Genomic DNA, 17,501 nt, shown 5'->3' on the forward strand with positions numbered 1-17,501 from the left:
GGGTGGGAATTATAAAGAAATATGCCTCGCGTGTGTCTGTGTGCGCTTGTGCAGGTTGAAGCCCTTCACCTCGTACAAGCTGCGAATGTTGGCCACCAACGACATCGGAAGCAGCGTCCTCAGCAAGGAGACGGATGCGCTCACAACCTTACAGGACGGTGAGAGGCTGGACAACGGCAGATGAGCAGAATTTCTTTGACTACCTCAGCCCAAGCTAACTAGAAAGAAAGAAAAGATAGAAAGGAGACAGTATTTCCACAAATAGTGACAACTTTCATGTCAAGGATTGGCTTTTCCTTTGATTTGATCAATTAGGGATATTAATGATTGTTAAAAAGTGACAACAAAGTTCAACCTCTTATTTTTACTCTTGCATCATTTCCATTAAACAAATAGCAATGCCTTGTAACAATTTGCACAGAAAAACAAGTATTCTCTAGTTTTTTTATTTTAAAAAAATTAACTTTTTTCTACTCTATTTTTTATTTTCAGTTTTGAAACCCAAAGATAGAGTTGCACACCAGTTTTGTTGCAACGGCACCAATAAATGACAATTCCATTGTATTTACCTCCATTCTATTCTATAAATTCCACTAGGATATGAATAACTGTTTTTCTTATTTTGAAACAGCTGTAATTGCAAATTATATAGTAGTAGCAATAAAATGACAAACATTCATTCAAATGCATTTCATACAAATAAATGTCTTGTCTGGTCATCTCAACAGTTGTTTTTTAAAGGGATAACTCAAGGCATACTTTGACTCATTGAGCCATTTTCAACAGTAAAAAGTTAATATTTGTGCCAGAATTAATTTGATAACTTCATAATTTTCTTGTGCAATGAATGTCTTTAAAAACAACGTTTTTCACTTGCTGTCAACTGAAGATGACATCACCTGTGCTGAGGAAACAGGTAATGACCTATCATGGCCCAGAAAACAGGTGAGCCCTGATCTCCCTTCCTCAGCACAGGTGATGTCATCTTCACTCGACAGCAAGTAGGAAAATCGTTTTTAAAGGTATTAATTATACATGAAAAAGAATGAATAAGTTATTAAATCAATTCTGGACAAAATCTTATCTTTTTACTGCTGAAAACGGCTCAAGTATCCCTTCATAAATAACTCCCCCTTCCACTATATGAGAAGATGTTTTCTTAAAACGAACAAAACAAGAGCACAAAACTGTGATGCTAAGATGACCGTTTGTGTCCAGCACCTGATGATCCTCCTGAGATCCTCACAGTCAAACCATCGACAACTACCTCCGTCCTGGTCCAGTGGAAGGTAAATTCTGTGGCAATATTTTCTTTATTACTGTAATAAAAACTGCGGACATCGATATTTTGAGTTGTTTGTTCCAAGAAGAGAGCTTGCATAGAGCAAGCATGTGGAATGCAGTATGCAAGGTCTTCCTGACTGACGCGGCAGCTGCTGTGACCCTAAACATAACCACCGTGACCACAAACACGCTATTATTCAGTGTAGTAGGGCAGGTGTGTTTGAAAAGAGGGCTTACAAATGTCGCCTCGCTGCTCCACTAAGACATTATCTGACCGCCTTTTATGATAACTGTCCATTACCGTAACTGACCATTATCTGCTCCCCTGACATGTAGACACATTCCGAGTGCAGTCCAAATACATGTTAATAATTCACCGGGGTGATAAAAGCCCTGCAAAATGCGTGTTTGTGTTTAATACATTATTCATCAAAGTGAGGGAAACGTCAGACTGAAGTGACGATTGAAGGGATGGATTCGCCGTATAGTGTCTTCTTCTCCTGCTGGCTGTGAAAACAAAGTCGCCGGCGATTTCATCCTCTTTTACTGCCCCACTCGCACTCCGCGCCCTTTCAAAGTTGTCTTTGTCAGCTTGACTTTTTCCCGTCAGTCAGCACTCCCGGAAGATGAAGGCCCAGAATTGGCCGGTTAGGAAATAAATGACTGATTTCTTTTGCATGTTTTCCCCAGCGGCCCAGCGACCAGCACATCAATGGGGTGCTGACGGGGTACCGGCTGTATTACCGAGAGCTGCCGGCCAACTCCTCGTTCTCTGGTGATATGGTCCAGGGAAGCAAAAGCGCCGCAGACGCCCACATTACAAGTAAGTCAACACACACAACATCTTCATTAAATATAATAATAATGATAATAATAAACATTCAGTTCATGAGGGGCCTTGCAATTTCATTGTGTCATGCTCTTATTGTGTGTGTTTTTTAGCCCTATTAACTCATTCACTGCCATTGACAGCTATAGACGACAAAAATTCATTTGAACTATTTTTATGAGTTTACATTTTTTTTCCATTTTTGTTAACAAGAGTATGAAAACCTAGAATTTTTTGAATATCATTTTTTTGTACATTTGGAACAGATATAAAATTTGTGATTAATCGTGAGTTAACTAGTGAAGTCATGCAATTAATTACGATTACAAATTGTAATCGCCTGATGCCCCTAATTTTTAATAATTATTATTATTTTTATTTATTTTTAAACATTTATTTATTTTTCTATTTTTAATCATGTTTTTTTTTTAGAAAAGATTATTCAAAATTAGGGGCGTCGGGCGATTACAATTTTTAAACGTAATTAATTGCATGACTTCACTAGTTAACTCACGATTAATCAAAAATTTTATATCTGTTCTAATACAAAAAAAATCTATGTTTTCATACTTTTGTTAACAAAAGTGAGAAAAAAACTAATAGAAATACTTCAAATTAATTTTTAGCCATACTTACCACAATGTCATGTAAGCATGTTTTTACATACATGTAATAATAAGCATTTACTATAGGCCAGTAGATGCTTGAGTGTGAAAGAGAATGTAGAGCAAACTTTGGTGCTCAAGTGTTATTTTTAAAATGGACAGGTCATTCCTAGGTGAGATACAGCAAATTTTCGGGGGAAGTGGACATAGCTCTGATGTTGAATAGCGAGATAAATGAATATTAAATAAATACATTTTAATGAAAAGATTTTAAGTAAAATTGATCAATGAAAGCAACAAATACTCTTGATAATGTAGCTGCTCAGTTGGCTGGATTAAAGTGGAAGTCAACCTTAAACATTTTTTGACAATAATATGTTATATGTGACCTCACTAGTCTACACATGACATTCTGATTCATATTAATATTACATTTGTGGGATATGAGTTATGAAGCCATTTGTATCCATATCAGGCGGCGGCCATTTTGCCACTTGCTGTCGACTGAAGATCGACACCAATGTTGCTCAGGGCTCAGGCAACGACCAATCACAGCTCACCTGTTTTCGTAAACTGAGCTGTGATTGGTTGTTATTTGAGACATGAGCAACATTGACGTCACCTTCAGTCGACAGCAAGTGGCAAAATGGCCGCCCCCTGAGATGGATAACAATGACTGGATTTTTGCTGCTTAACTCATATTCCACTAACGCAATATTAAACAGAATAACTAATTTAGACTAGTGGAGCTGCATAGAACATTTTGTGGGGATTGACTTCCCCTTTTAAAGAACAGAGTAAGTCAAGTAGAAGTTAGATAATCCTTCTTTTTGTTTTTAACTTAAAGGCTATCAAATGTCTCCCTCCTCATCGCAGTCTTTTTTTTTGGGGGGGGGGGGGGGGGTCGATAAATGTTAAATGAATTGCAGAATCCATTTAACATGGTTCCCTTTTCTTTTCTCTTTCTCCTCCAAAGCCAAGAGCACCTTCAAGACAGTCAGCAGCTCCAAACTGACAGAGTTTGAGTTGACACGTAAGTCACATTGGCTTCCTTTTCGTCCCCCTTTATTGTAAGAATCCAACCTTAGTGCTTTGCTCTCGTCACTGAATTCTTGTCCATTTGTTGTTGCTTTTTCAGAACTGAAGAAATTCAAGCGCTACCAAATAGTCATGACCAGCTACAACATCGTGGGCGAGAGTCCTCCCTCTGAACCCGTGGAGGTGTCCGTCGGAGAGGCAGGCAAGTGAGAAACTGTCGGCATTCCTTGCGACAAATCCCGTCCGTGACGCTTTGTGAGGCGGCGGCTTTCGTTGATGAAAGCGCTTCGTTAGCCTCGGTCCGCTACGGGCTTTGTTGGCTTTCACTTTTTGCTGCAACATTTGGTCCGAATGCTCAGACTATTGCTTGTGTTGCATCATTTCCGTACCATCCTCGCTACAGCGCTCTCCTTATAAACTTCATTTAAATTCTTCATCAGCATTAAACTTCGAAGAATCTTGATCCTTCATGGAAACTGGAGCTTTTTGGCTCTCGAAGTCCATTTCAAGTTTTAGTGCGTTCACTACTTAATAGATTCAAGTAGTGTTCAACAGGTTCTCCATCAACCCTGTAATGCACATGGATGAATAGCGAAGGCTGCTGTTGAAGGCGTTCCGAGAGTTTGTCCTTCCATTCCATTTGTGGCGTTAAGAACGAATGAATTAAGATTGGAAAGAAGATTTAAACTGGCAAAACGTTGCATCATGAAGTGTTTAAAGCTTATTGTTTGAATAGCGGTTTTAAATAGTCCAATGTTGAAGAAGAAGAAAAAGAGCGTGAATGTTAGAAGTAAACTTAAAGCCCTTAAAGCGTGTAACAATCCATACTTTTTTGCTATATGATACAAGTTACAAAATGGCAACGACAAAAAACACTTAAGCTATAAAAAAAATTTAAACTTTTGTGACACTGATGTTATGTCCTGTTTTTTTTTCCAGTTTTATTTTGCCTTTTACTTTTTAAATAACATTTTTGACCACATATTTTTTATGCCATACATATTTTTGCTTCATATTGTATTGTGCCATGGTTTTTCTTTTATTTCAATTTTTTAAATATTATTTTACTTAATGACTTTTTTACATTTGTATTAATTTAAACCCCATTTTTGACTCCACATACATTATGTTTTATACATTAGATTTTAGTGTTTTTTGTTGCGTCGTTTTACAATAGTTTTTTTTCAGTAAGTATTAAATTTTACTATTTTAAATTAAAAAATTGACCATATATTCCTTTATCTTTTATTTTATAATCTGTATTCTATATTTGTTTTTTAAATCATCTCCCATCCTGTCTTTTTTTCCACCTGTGTACCCTGTTCATTTTTAAATTTTAAGATTTAAACTCTGTACCTCTGAGTTTAAGTTGAAATACATTCCAACACCTGAACAAGGTGAACCACTACACTACCAATGCCCCAACACTGTAGTTGTTTATGAAATGTTTGGCTACGCCCTCAAATTTGTACTTAAAAAAGTTTAGGTCCAATTATATTGTATCGTGTACTGATTATGACTGGAAAATATCACAGTAAGATTGTCATTACTTACTCCACGATTCCCTCCTCTAGTAAATAGCAGTCATTATGAAATCTAATATGATCATATATTTTGTGCGGTCTTGCCACTTTTGTCCCAACTTGTTGGAGCGGCTGCTATTGTTTGGATTGCTTTTTTCTGTGCCAGCAGTGTTATGAATTTAAGAGTGATCTGCTACTTTTGTTACTGACATCTCCCAATAAATAAATAAAAGTCCAGAATGTTCTTTCTGATGAAATGGTGGAGCTGTGGCCTGTCTGGCAACGCAGGCAGCTGCAGCTTACGTAGCGTGAGACTGCGAGCCACTATTTGAATGACAAATAGACCAGTTGGCCAGGCCGGCCCTCTTGAAGCCTCCACCAATATTTACCTTTCGCCACACTAACAAAACGAGCCAAGATTTTTGTTGGCGCGCGCATTCATATTCCGGAGAGGTCGCGCATTTTGTCGGCTTGAGAAGGCCAAACGTATCGCATGTTGACAAATGAGTGGAGGATAAGCAGCGTACAGCGGGGGTGGCAAAAATGGCTGGAGGGCCACGGTGATGAAATGCGGTGATACGGCCTTTTTCGGCGTGTGCGCCCCAGGTGCATAGCTGCAAAGCGCTTGTGCGCGTGCGGTCACAGAGCAGTCAAAAGTCTCCAGCCTCAGGCACGCTCTAATTGGAAGGGCTCGCCATGAAAGCAGAACGGAAAATGTGAAGAATTGTGGGAATTATCTGAAAAATATTCAATGTTGTTGCTTCGGTACAAAAGGGAGCGTTGACCTGGGTTGTCAATCAATCACTGGACGACAGTGAAGAGATGTTTAAAGTCATCTATGTCAACCATCACACACTCTATAGTGCTCATTGAATTTACACGTATGGATATTTTTTTTACATATAAATATTTTTGGGAGGGACATTTTAGACCATTTTTTTCCAGAAATAAACAGAGAAAAAGCCAAGCTATCACTATATTATTTTTTTGTGTAAGGTGATTTGAGAGAAATGAGCTTGACATTCCTGATTTAGAGTCTTTAATAAACTTTATGCGCGGTGCGACTGAACAATTTTGTACGCACTATGTCATAAACTCACAACCGCACACCTGACGATTGATCATCACACACATACCAAACTGCCAACCCAAGTGTGCTTATCAGGTTCTATCGCTAGGTAAAATGTGTCATTCCTTGTCCGTCATTTCCGATGTGCCAGTCGATACGAAAAATAAACGATTTCTGAGGCATTAGTTCATCTCTCGCAGTGGCTTGAGTACAAAAATGACTAATGACAAAAAAAAGTTCCACACTGCAGCTTTATTTATGACTTATTTATGCTCCTAAAATTACAACTTTTCATCCTTATAAAATATATTTCTACTTTGTCTTACTTGCAACATTATAAATTAAAAATATATATTAAGCTTTTAAAAAAGGAACTCAACTCCAAAATGTTATTTAGTTGTTTTTTTTAGTCTAAATATTAAATGTGGAATATGAATTACAGTGTTCCCTCGCTATAACGCGGTTCACCTTTTGCGGCCTATTTTTTGGAACCTAACCCCAGTGGAAAACGAGGGAAAACTGTATACCCCAAAATTCATCTCAGGGGCAGCCATTTTGCCACTTGCTGTCGACTGAAAATGACATCACAGTTGCTCAAAGCTTCGATAACGGCCAATCATGGCTCACCTTTTTTTCTGAATTTTGATCATGTGACGTGAGTGGTCGTTAGCAACTGTTGTGTAATTTTCAGTCAACACCGAGTGACAAAATGGCCGCCCCCTGAGGTGATACAAACAGGTGGATTTTGGAATACCGTGTTTAGACTAGTGGCTCCGCATAGAACATGTTGGTTATGTATTTAACTGGCATTAAGATTATGAAGGGGCCTTTTCAAAGATGTCTCCCCAAAAACTGAGAATCCTGAATGTAACATCTCACTTTGTTTCATTTACAGCTCCATCAGTGGCCCCCCAGTCCATCCGGGTGTCGGCCGTGTCGCCCTCCAGCCTGGAAGTGAGCTGGGACACGCCCCCCTTGGAGACCCAGAATGGACTCATCCAAGGATACAAGGTGAGGGCCACAAAAGGAAACGCGCTTGTGTGTGTGTGTGTATGCTCAGAAAACATCACGCACACACAGAGTAGTTTTAATATTAGAGTATTACGTCGTTGCTTCTCGAGGCTGCCGCTGTGCCGCACCTTCAAGTGTCCTGCAGAGAATTAAGTTAGAGGAATGGACTTAAATGGTTTCGCTATCACCGACAAGCCCCCCCCCCCTCCTCCTCCCTCCTGCTCTCAGTACTTCAAACACAAGGTTATCTGTCCCGCTTTGGACACATTGATTTCTGCAGCAGAGCAGAGGTGGAATGTAGAAGAAAGACGGGAATGTAATATTTGCCGAGCGGAGGAAGGAGACGAGAGCGCCGTCCCTGTAGAATCCTGATTAAGGGGAGTGCATCAAAGTGTCAGAGACGGACGGACACGGCGACGAGGTGAAGCAGATTAAGTGCAGCCAAATAGGAGCAAAGAAGGAATGTTTAATGAATTGATAGCTTCTGGCTTGCGCTAATAGTCGCTCAGGTAGCGCACAAGGAAGATTTCCTTTTAAGAGGAGAAGAGACTTTTTCTTCCAGGCTAGCCAAGTTAACTGCAATGCCTTGCTGGGCTTGTTAGGCACATTGATAGTAAAGTCAACAGGTAACAGCAGCTCTCAGCAAAAATCAATCAGCAAAATTACCCGCTCTGGAGTGTTTATCAACAAAGAAGCCGGCGCACAAATCAATGATTTATATTACCGTGGCAACTCTTGATGAGAACATAGACCAGAGTTTATTATTATCATGTTGCCTTACCACTTGCGTATTTCTCATTTTCAAGTACAAATAACGTGAAACCTCAGATGGCCAGATTTGAAACGTACAAATCATTATCTGACAAAGGATACCACTCACACTGATATCTATTACTAAGGTTATTTAAAAAACATTCTGCCGTAAAAGAGCTGCTGACATCCATCTTCTCTTTTGCTCGTGCTCGCAGGTGAGCTGGAGTTTATCCCAGCTAACTTTGGATAAGAGGTTGCCAGCCAATCACATGGCACATACCAAGCAACCTGCACGCTCACATTTACACCCATGGACAATTCAAAGCAGCGGTTCTTAAACTGTTAACCACTCAACTCAACCCTTTATTTATCGAGCGCTTTAAAACAACCACCGCCATTTTGTTAAGATGGAACCTAGGGGCAGCAGATACAATGAAAACAGCAGAGGCCCCAGAATTGAACCTTGTGGAACACCATAGGGTTTGTTATACATGTGAATTCAAATTGTACACATTCCGCTTTCTTTCTCCTCTCTCTTCTTTCTCTCACTCTTCTTTTTGCTCGGCATAGTTAGCATGAAGGGACTACAATAATATTGATGAATATGTAATGAAATCACACGATGTACCATCGCAACAGTCTAAAGTCGACAACTAAGCGCACCAAATTCACCGAAGCCTTGGGGTTTGCTCAAACCCAGGTTAAAAGGGATACTTGACTCATTGAGCCATTTTCAGCAGTAAAAAGATCATATTTTGTCTATAATTAATGTGATAACCTATTTTTCATCAGCAATTAATACCTTTAAAAACAAATTTTGCCACTTGCTGTTGACTGAAGATGACATCACCTGTGCTGAGGAAGTAATTAAAGACCAATCATGGCTCACCCGTTTTCTGGGTTTGGTCAACAAACTGAGCCTTGATTGGTCGTTACCTACTTCCTCAGAACAAGGTGTGTCATCTTCAGTCGACAGCAAGTGGAAAAAAAATAGGTATTAATTGTACATGATGAAGTTATCATATTAATTCTGGGCAAAATATGAACTTTTCTTTTTGAAAATGGTTAAAAGAGTCAAGTATCCCTTCAATTAAGAACCACTGATTTAGTTTCACGGAACAGAACGTGCATGTTTTTGGAATGTGGGAGGAAGCCAGAGTGTCCAGAGAAAATGGGTTCGAGTCTAATTTCAAAACTCTGAACTGTGAGGCAGACACGCTAACCGCTAAACCTAGACCGAGTTACAGACAGCCAAATTAAACGTTTTCTCATGTGTGAAAAGTCCGTCGTAGGATCATAATATGAGATTTTTTTTAAATCCACCCGTTCTCAGGGGGCGGCCATTTTGCCACTTTTTGTCCCTGAAAACAATATCACAGTTGCGCTGTGATTGGTCGTTAAAATGTCATTTAAAAAAAAAAAAACATGACTAAAAACGAACCGGCGTCCTTTCAGAGGTTTGACTGAATTGACCATTAACACACTGCTTATGTGAAGAGACGTAAGTAAGTTACACACGCTGCTAATTCAATCTTTCATTCCAGGTTTGTAAGTTGTCGATGTGTTAGAAAAGGCTGCAACTTGTACCTTTTCTCTCCCAATCCGCTCACTCGGCCTCGTGAGTCATATCTGCTCGGAGACTGCTGATGCAGTGCTGCCCTCAAGTGCTTCTCCTCGGAGGCTACCTCCAAGCCTGTAAACAGAGCTCACGCTCAGCAGGAGTTCAGGAGAAACACTTTATTTGTTATTAGTTATTTATTTATTTTACAAATGGGGCTTTTTTTTTTCAGTTTTGGTTTAACTCTAACCCTAAGCAGGTCTTTTTTTCCACCCGCTAAGTACTTATTTACTCTTAGTCAAGTAATTTTTTTAAGGATTACTTATACTTGAGTCATTTTGTTCCAAACAAGTAATAGTAATCTTTTCTTTTTTTGCTGCTTTAAAGGAAACAGTGGAAGCCGCATTGAACATTTTTAATCTGTTCGTTAATGACAAAGACATAAAAAGTCACGTCACACAACCTCTCGCTTATGAACATTAAAAACATTTCAATGGAAAAAATTGAGTTGACCTAATGTGCTCAACACTCTATTGCATCATAACTGTTTTTTTCCCCCCCTTTTTAAATTAGTACAGCTAAAGCTAAAAATAAAGCAACTAAGTGAAATATAATGTCACATCTGCTTTGGCTCTGTTCTCGCACTCTAAAAGCTCTGGTGAATACAAGATAATTTTTTTCCCCTCCTTTTAAATTCATTTATAATGCACGAGTCTCAGCCAGCACTGTTGTTGCAATTAGTGTGAACCAGAAAGAATGACGACTTTCCAAGCACTTTCCATGTCGAGCCTTTATTTGCCGCCGCTTAGCACCTTTATGTATTTCCTTTACACGCGGCGGGGATCCATCAGTGTGTGTTGGGCTTGAAGTTGCATTTGTAGTGTCACGGGGTGAGATGGCGCCTCTTTGAATGTATTAGATGCATTCCAAAGGCCGCTTAGTGGAAGTTTTGCCTTTGAATCACTGCAGATCATTTTAACTACATGTGAGTGATAGTTTTTACAAATATGGCAAAAATAGATTTTTTATTATTATTATTATTGCAAACTTCATCTTTAAGGGGTATGGCCAAGTGAGTGACATCATTGTAGCCATGTTGCCATTTTGTGTTTTCGCGTTTGTTTGCACCGTTCAATAAATGGCTAATAAATCCTTTTATTGGACTCCATTCAAGCAGCTACATATGTGAAGCCCACGCGTATCTCGTTTTGGCTCATAACTCAAAGCTCCAGCCTTGAAAACCTCGTCATTTGGAGACACTCATAACTCGTAAGTCAAGGTGCCATTACACTATGGATCTTATGAAACAAAGAGTAATGCTTTCATCAGTCTAGAGATCCATAAGGGCCACAGAAGCAATATTCCTCCAAAACTTCTGGTGCTAGGTTTGCATTTGTTCTAGTCTGGGAAAAATAAATTACATTTTGACAACAATGCCTGACCGTGGCTATAAGCATAAGGGCTTCCATCAGGAGAGAGATTGCTTCATTTGAGCCTAAAATAGCCTTTGCGTCTTCATTACTGGCAAAAGTTGATTGAGTTTGGCAGCGTGGTGAATTTGTTGTTTGTTAGCCATGACGTTTAGAGAGCGAATCTCGGTGCTGGCCTTCCTGTATGGAGTTTACATTTTTGTATGCGCAGCCTGGGCCCACAAAAACATTTAAAAAAATTATGACAAGTTATAGCCCTGGCGAGAATAGCAAAACAATGTCAGTAATTGTCACACCGCTAAGCCCCTGAAAATGTTGTTTTTCACCACAAAAAAAAAGCTGATACATCGAGAGAAGAAGAAAAAAGGGGAAAAAAGAAAGTAAGTAAACAATACACCAACATGTTTAAACAAGCTATATAATTTCATCTAATCTAATGGAAGTTTGACAATTTAATGCTAACATACAATGTGAATTAAATGCCTCAGTCCAGTTGTTAGCATAGTTAGCATACTGTAATTATAAACCTTCAAATGCTTTAACATATATAACAGCAACACACACAAACAGCATAAAACAGAAGACAAATTAATATAAATATTGATATTGTATATTTAAACAGCAAAATGTTCAATCAAGCCATGTAATTCTGTCTATCTTACGTGGGCTAGCTTAATGCTAGCATAATAGTGTGAAACACCATTCGATGACTATATTAGTAAGAATGAAAAGAGCATAAATGTTATGGTAATTATAAACATAAAAGCAACTTCTACTTTAAAACAGACAAAGCAGCAACTAACGCACAGGATTCTGTTTTTGTAATGAGGCACGCCTGTGTGCGTGAAAACAGGGCCCATAGAGTACAACACTCACAGGGGTATATGCACTGATCTGAATATATGACTGGATAGCCGATAGGCCAAAACTTTTGAAGCCACGAGGCCGCCATATTGCTCCTCCCAAGAAACATTTCTCATCATACATACATTTACAGTATTGAAATTGGAGAACAATTGAAATAGTACTTAGTAGGAACAGCCTGATTTATGATGTTTTAATTTTGTTAAGCATAAACAAGAGGACTTCAGACATTTTAAAACTTAAATGAATGTATAAATTTAATGCTTAATGATGTTTACAGGAGGAAACTTGTATGTTTTTATTAAAGATACCTGTAATTCAACTAAAGGTGCCTCTGCAAAATCGAATAATGTGGTCTAAGGTACTGAGCGATAAAAGAAAAAGGGGGTCTTCAAAGCAGCACATGTACCGTCCACTTGTTATTTATTTTTATTATTTTTTTACTTGTAAAAAAATAGTGACCACCCTGCCACAACCCTCGTTCCCCCACCTATACTAACTGCCTACGATCTGTATATGTCTAATCTATACGTATACCGTCTAGTTTATACAATAGTCTGCTTGAGAGATGGGAGGAGCAAGATGGCCGCCCTGTGACTTCAACGGCTTGCACGGGCGTGTATGGGCTATCGGCTATCCAGTCATATATTCAGATCAGTGGGTACATGCCACGGAGAAGGCGGGACTTCCGACTTCCTGGTTTTCACACATCAGCTTTGTTTCCGTTTCCTGTTTGCGACGTGTGGGCCGCGTCCCTGTTCTTGCGCTTCCTTCTTTGTGCCCCTCGGGTTGCGCGTTCCCGTCGACGGGTGCGAGTGTGTAGTGTGTCTCTCTGGTCTGTGGCAAGGCCTAATGTTGGGGGCTAGATCATTTTTGGGCTACCTTTTTTTTTACCTCTTCTGTTTGCTCAAAATGATGTTGCTTCTCTTCCCAGCATGTTGCCGCACAAAACTACACTAAAAGCGAGCGACTCTAAATTTGGACTTGCTTGCATACAGCGCTGTAAAAACACATGAAAAGCAATCATTTCAAAGATGCACTATAACACGGGCCCGCACGCTGAACCGCACCATAACGGATATTTACTATAGTCTGAACTTCACTGTTTTGTCCTGCCAGCAACACCATCCGCCTCTCTAAAGCAGAATTGTCACGCTTTTACATGATCAGAATTAACGAGGGGGCGTCGCAGAGCAGATAACGCGAAAGTAAACAGTGGACGCTGTTGTCAAGAGGGGCAGCGATGAGGAGAGAGACAACAAATGGGCCGTGTTGTTTACAGCTCCTCTCATGTTGCAGGTGCACTACTGGCAGAAGAACAAACAGAACCAGACGGAGAAGGTGAAGGTGGTTTTTGTCCCCGACACCCGCATGCACCTGAGCAACCTGAGCAGCTACACGCCTTACCTGGTCACTCTCACTGCCTTCAACAAGGCCGGCGACGGACCGCCCAGCGACCCTCGCGATGCGCAGACGCTGCAGTCGGGTAGGGGCCGCTCATATGTCTTAATAGTTTTTGTTTCATTCTAATAACACAAGAAAAATTCATAATTTTATGATAATTTTGTTTTTTTATCTGAGATTTACAACATTAAAGTTGAAATATTACTAAAATAAAGTCATATTACATTAAGAAGTTATACTAGGATTTTTTTTAAATTGGAAAAGTCTTAATTTTAGGTTAATATAGTCCTAATATTGCAAGTGTGAATTATAGAATACATTTTTTATTTCAATTTTTTTTGTTTTTGCCTTTAATGATAGGACAGAATGTGAATATGTATATTATCATGCAAATATTTTTTTACGAGAATAGTCATATGAAATTAATCACATATTATGGAAATAAAATATAATTGAAAATTATTTTAATTATTAATTATTAATTTTATGACAATATAGTCATAATGTTAAAAGCTAGAATTAAAATAGAATTTTACATGATTAAAGTTGTAATTTTAGCAGACAGAATATATTGTTTTTAGATTTAAAAATTATATGAGAATTATAAGAATAAAATGAAAATAAAGATTAAAGTTACATTACGAGGCAAATTTTGTAACATTGTAAAAAACTGTTATTTTATGAGAAAGAAAAGAACATTGCATTCGAATTGAAATATAACGAAAAATAATATTTGTATGAAATTCTAGTCACATGTACAAAAAAAGTTGTATTATTAACAAAATAAAGTTGTTATATTGCAAGAGTTACAAATGTAATTATTATAAGTGAATATAAATTAATCAAAATATTACAAGAACAAATTACGAGAATAATGTGATTAAAAAAAAAATAGTATAATTTCCAAAAATGACGTCAAAATATTTCAAGAAAATAGGAGGAGGGGCGGGGGCAACAAGGCTCAACCTCTAGGGGGCACAGCATGAACCAGGAAAAAAAAATGCACACACAGCCGCATAATGAAAGACATTCCAAAAGAAGATTGTGTAACCTTTCAGCCCCCAGCCAACCCAGCTACCTCTCGTTCTCCGAGGTGACGGGAGGGAGCGTCAACGTCTCCTGGGGGGCTCCTTTAACTCCCAATGGCCTGCTGGAGGGCTACCAGGTCATCTACCGGCCCACCGCTCCGGTGCAAGGTACGTACGTGCTGTAAACACATAAATGCTGAATCGACACACACGTGACACACGTAATTCTCCCGTGTGTGAGTAGGCGTCAGTAAAGTGGTGACGGTGGACGTGAAGGGCAGCTGGCAACGATGGCTGAAGGTTCGAGATCTGGTCAAAGGGGCCACATACACTTTTAGTGTCCAAGCTCTCACCGTCAGCTACGGACCCCCGATCCGTGCTAACCTCACTGCAGAGCCGGTCCAAGGTGCGATAACATCAATGTGTCAATACGCGGAAAGATACATTTGGGTCATGCTTCCAGCAAAGAAATCCAATGCACGTGTGTGTCCCTATTTGGCCACGCAGGCGCACCCGGGTCACCCACGGAGATCTCCATCACCAAGGCATCCTCCGCCCTCACCATCCACTGGGCAGAGGGCGACAGCGGCGCGGCGCCCGTCAGCGGCTACGTGATCGAGTCTCGTCCCTCAGGTTGAAGCTCGGACCTTTTCGCCTTTTAAACAGGGCCCGCTGACACCCGCCGCGCTAATCAGCTGCGCTGCGAGCTCGTAATGAGCTGATCTATCAGAGGCGCGATCATCACTGGCAAATGATTTAATGGCGGTGGTAAATTGTGGACTATTACGGGGATCCCGACTGGAATTGTAAACTGAATCAACGTTATTACATTTACAGCTCCAGCGCTGCTCACAAGAGCGCAGGACAATCAAGTAGAAATTGTACACGTGCATGAAACGATCGACTGCAGATGGCAGAATACATCCACAATCATTTCCGTGACTGAACTTCTTCATGACCTGACCTCCTCCTTGTCTGTGTTCTCGCAGACGAGGGCGTGTGGGACTCGTTCATCCGACTGCTGTCTCCCAGCACCCGGTCCGTGTCGGTGCCGCTGGAACGCCTGCGGCCCGGGATCAGCTACGAGTTCCGAGTCATCGCCGTCAACCGCTTCGGCTTCGGACAGCCCAGCACGCCCTCGGCAGCGCTCGCCGGTAAACATGAGGAGTGGATGCAGTCGCTGATTGTTTTTTCACATTTTTGTCTCCTGCAATCGAGTAGCTACGAATCCGCTCTGCTTTCAAATTCTCAACCCAAATGTCAGTTCATTTAGGACATTGTGAGAGCTATTTTTTTCGCATTTTCAGAATTACCATTTTTCCCAGAATTCTACTTTCTCTACAGGGCTAGGTAGCTTTGAATATTTATTTTTCCTTTAATGAATGCATTTTATGTTTAATGAGGTTATCTTTGTCTGATATTTACTTTTTGGGGGATGATCTTTTACATTAAAGTGGGGAAACTATGCAAAAATAAGTTTTAAAAATATATATTTTGCACCTATACTAGGTTTAGTTTAATACAATCTGACCATGTAAAGCCAAATTTGTTAATGTGTTATATAGGGATAGATTATCGGCTGGCTTGATTATCAGCGCCGATATTCAGCATTTTGACAAATATCGGCAGATAATAAATAATTTAAAACTGTCAACTTCAGAGAACTATTTGTTTACATTTTTAGTTGATTTGATAAGAGCTGCTGCTTTGAACTTTCTGCACCTTTTGTTGTTGTTTGAAATTAAAACTGAGAGAAGTGAAAATTTAACATTTCAGATATTTTGACATTTCTGAAAAATGTATTTATTATACAAAAATAATTGTGCCCTGCGATGGGTTGGCAACCAGTTCAGGGTGTACCCCGCCTACTGCCCGAAGCCAGCTGGGATAGGCTCCAGCAACCCCCGCGACCCTTGTGAGGACAAGCGGTACAGAAAATGGATGGATGGATACAAAAATAATAGTTTTCTTGTAACTTTTTAAGACATGCTGATGACCCTCAGAGCTCCCTAAACTTCTTAGAATTTTAAAACAAAGATGTCTATTGCCTAAGATTTTTTTTAAATCAACATTTTGCAAATTTGAATAATTATTCAATAAATATATGTTAAAAGACAATTTCAACAAAGTTACAAATGTAACTTTGTTTTATTATTTTATTATTTTTATTATTATATTAAATTACTAAAATATAATAAAAATAAAAAAATATGTAAAAAAATAAAAAATACTTCTTTTTTTTTTACTTTAACATTTTAATTCCAGTATTTCACTTTTAGTAAAAGTGAATGTCGGTTCCTCCTTGGCTACTAACAATCAGTATCGGTCCTGAAAAAAAAAAATCTCTAGTGTTATTGTCTGATCATTTTTAAAAAGAAAAGAAAAAATTATCCACACCAAAATGTAATCGGTCTTGACTAATTTTTATGTACTGTACTGCCTATCACAATTAAAATACAACATATCTGCAATCTACTTTCCCATCTAAAATGTAAAAATAATAATAATAATTTCATCATGTTACTAGTAATCACTTTTATGGTCATTTTTGTGCCATCTTCCTCTCAATTATCCAATAAACTAAAAAGTGCCGAGTAGACACATATGGGCGACACCGACAACAGTCAAACCACTCTTCTCGCTTTGTCATATAAATAATGCCAATCATCCGGTTGTAAAGCGAAACCGCAACCAACCGTCTCCATTTTTGTGTGAGCAGCCTTGTCCGAGCGTCCGTTCTACGAGGAGTGGTGGTTCCTGCTGGTCATGGCGCTGGTGGGCCTCATCCTCATTCTCATCCTGGTCTTCACCCTGCTGCTGCACGGACACAGCGGCAAGTACAAGGCCTGTGGCACAGGTAACGTTTAAAACATATGTGGCAGACGTACTCGAGTAGAAATACAGATACTCGGGTAAAAGTAGAAGGACTGATTCACTTCCTGTACTTCTGCGACAATGTGCAGACTAAAATGTACCTCAGTGCCAAAGTTTAAATGAATGATTTTTTTTACTGTCAGTTATAAATAATAAGTTTGCTTCCATTTAAGACGAATAAAAAATTTATACAAAAAAATCATAATAAAGATAAATAAATAAATAAATAAA

At 39.2% G+C, this 17,501-nt stretch overlaps 1 protein-coding gene across 3 annotated transcripts in view; it reads left to right on the plus strand.

The window, feature by feature from the left end:
- Positions 1 to 17,501, plus strand: part of sdk1b (sidekick cell adhesion molecule 1b) — a 249,036-nt gene that overhangs the window by 228,357 nt on the left and 3,178 nt on the right. For all 3 annotated transcript variants that reach the window (XM_086082687.1, XM_086082685.1, XM_086082686.1), the window contains 12 exons: positions 55 to 158; positions 1,219 to 1,289; positions 1,975 to 2,107; positions 3,695 to 3,751; positions 3,857 to 3,958; positions 7,244 to 7,359; positions 13,264 to 13,450; positions 14,427 to 14,564; positions 14,641 to 14,802; positions 14,904 to 15,029; positions 15,386 to 15,550; positions 17,116 to 17,253. In XM_086082687.1, the coding sequence (XP_085938813.1) occupies positions 55 to 158; positions 1,219 to 1,289; positions 1,975 to 2,107; positions 3,695 to 3,751; positions 3,857 to 3,958; positions 7,244 to 7,359; positions 13,264 to 13,450; positions 14,427 to 14,564; positions 14,641 to 14,802; positions 14,904 to 15,029; positions 15,386 to 15,550; positions 17,116 to 17,253 (1,499 nt within the window). The remainder of the gene's footprint in view (positions 1 to 54; positions 159 to 1,218; positions 1,290 to 1,974; positions 2,108 to 3,694; positions 3,752 to 3,856; positions 3,959 to 7,243; positions 7,360 to 13,263; positions 13,451 to 14,426; positions 14,565 to 14,640; positions 14,803 to 14,903; positions 15,030 to 15,385; positions 15,551 to 17,115; positions 17,254 to 17,501) is intronic.

This window comes from Leptonotus elevatus, chromosome 8 (genome assembly GCF_054856555.1).
Source record: "Leptonotus elevatus isolate MCC_2025b chromosome 8, RoL_Lele_1.0, whole genome shotgun sequence".
NCBI lineage: Eukaryota > Metazoa > Chordata > Actinopteri > Syngnathiformes > Syngnathidae > Leptonotus > Leptonotus elevatus.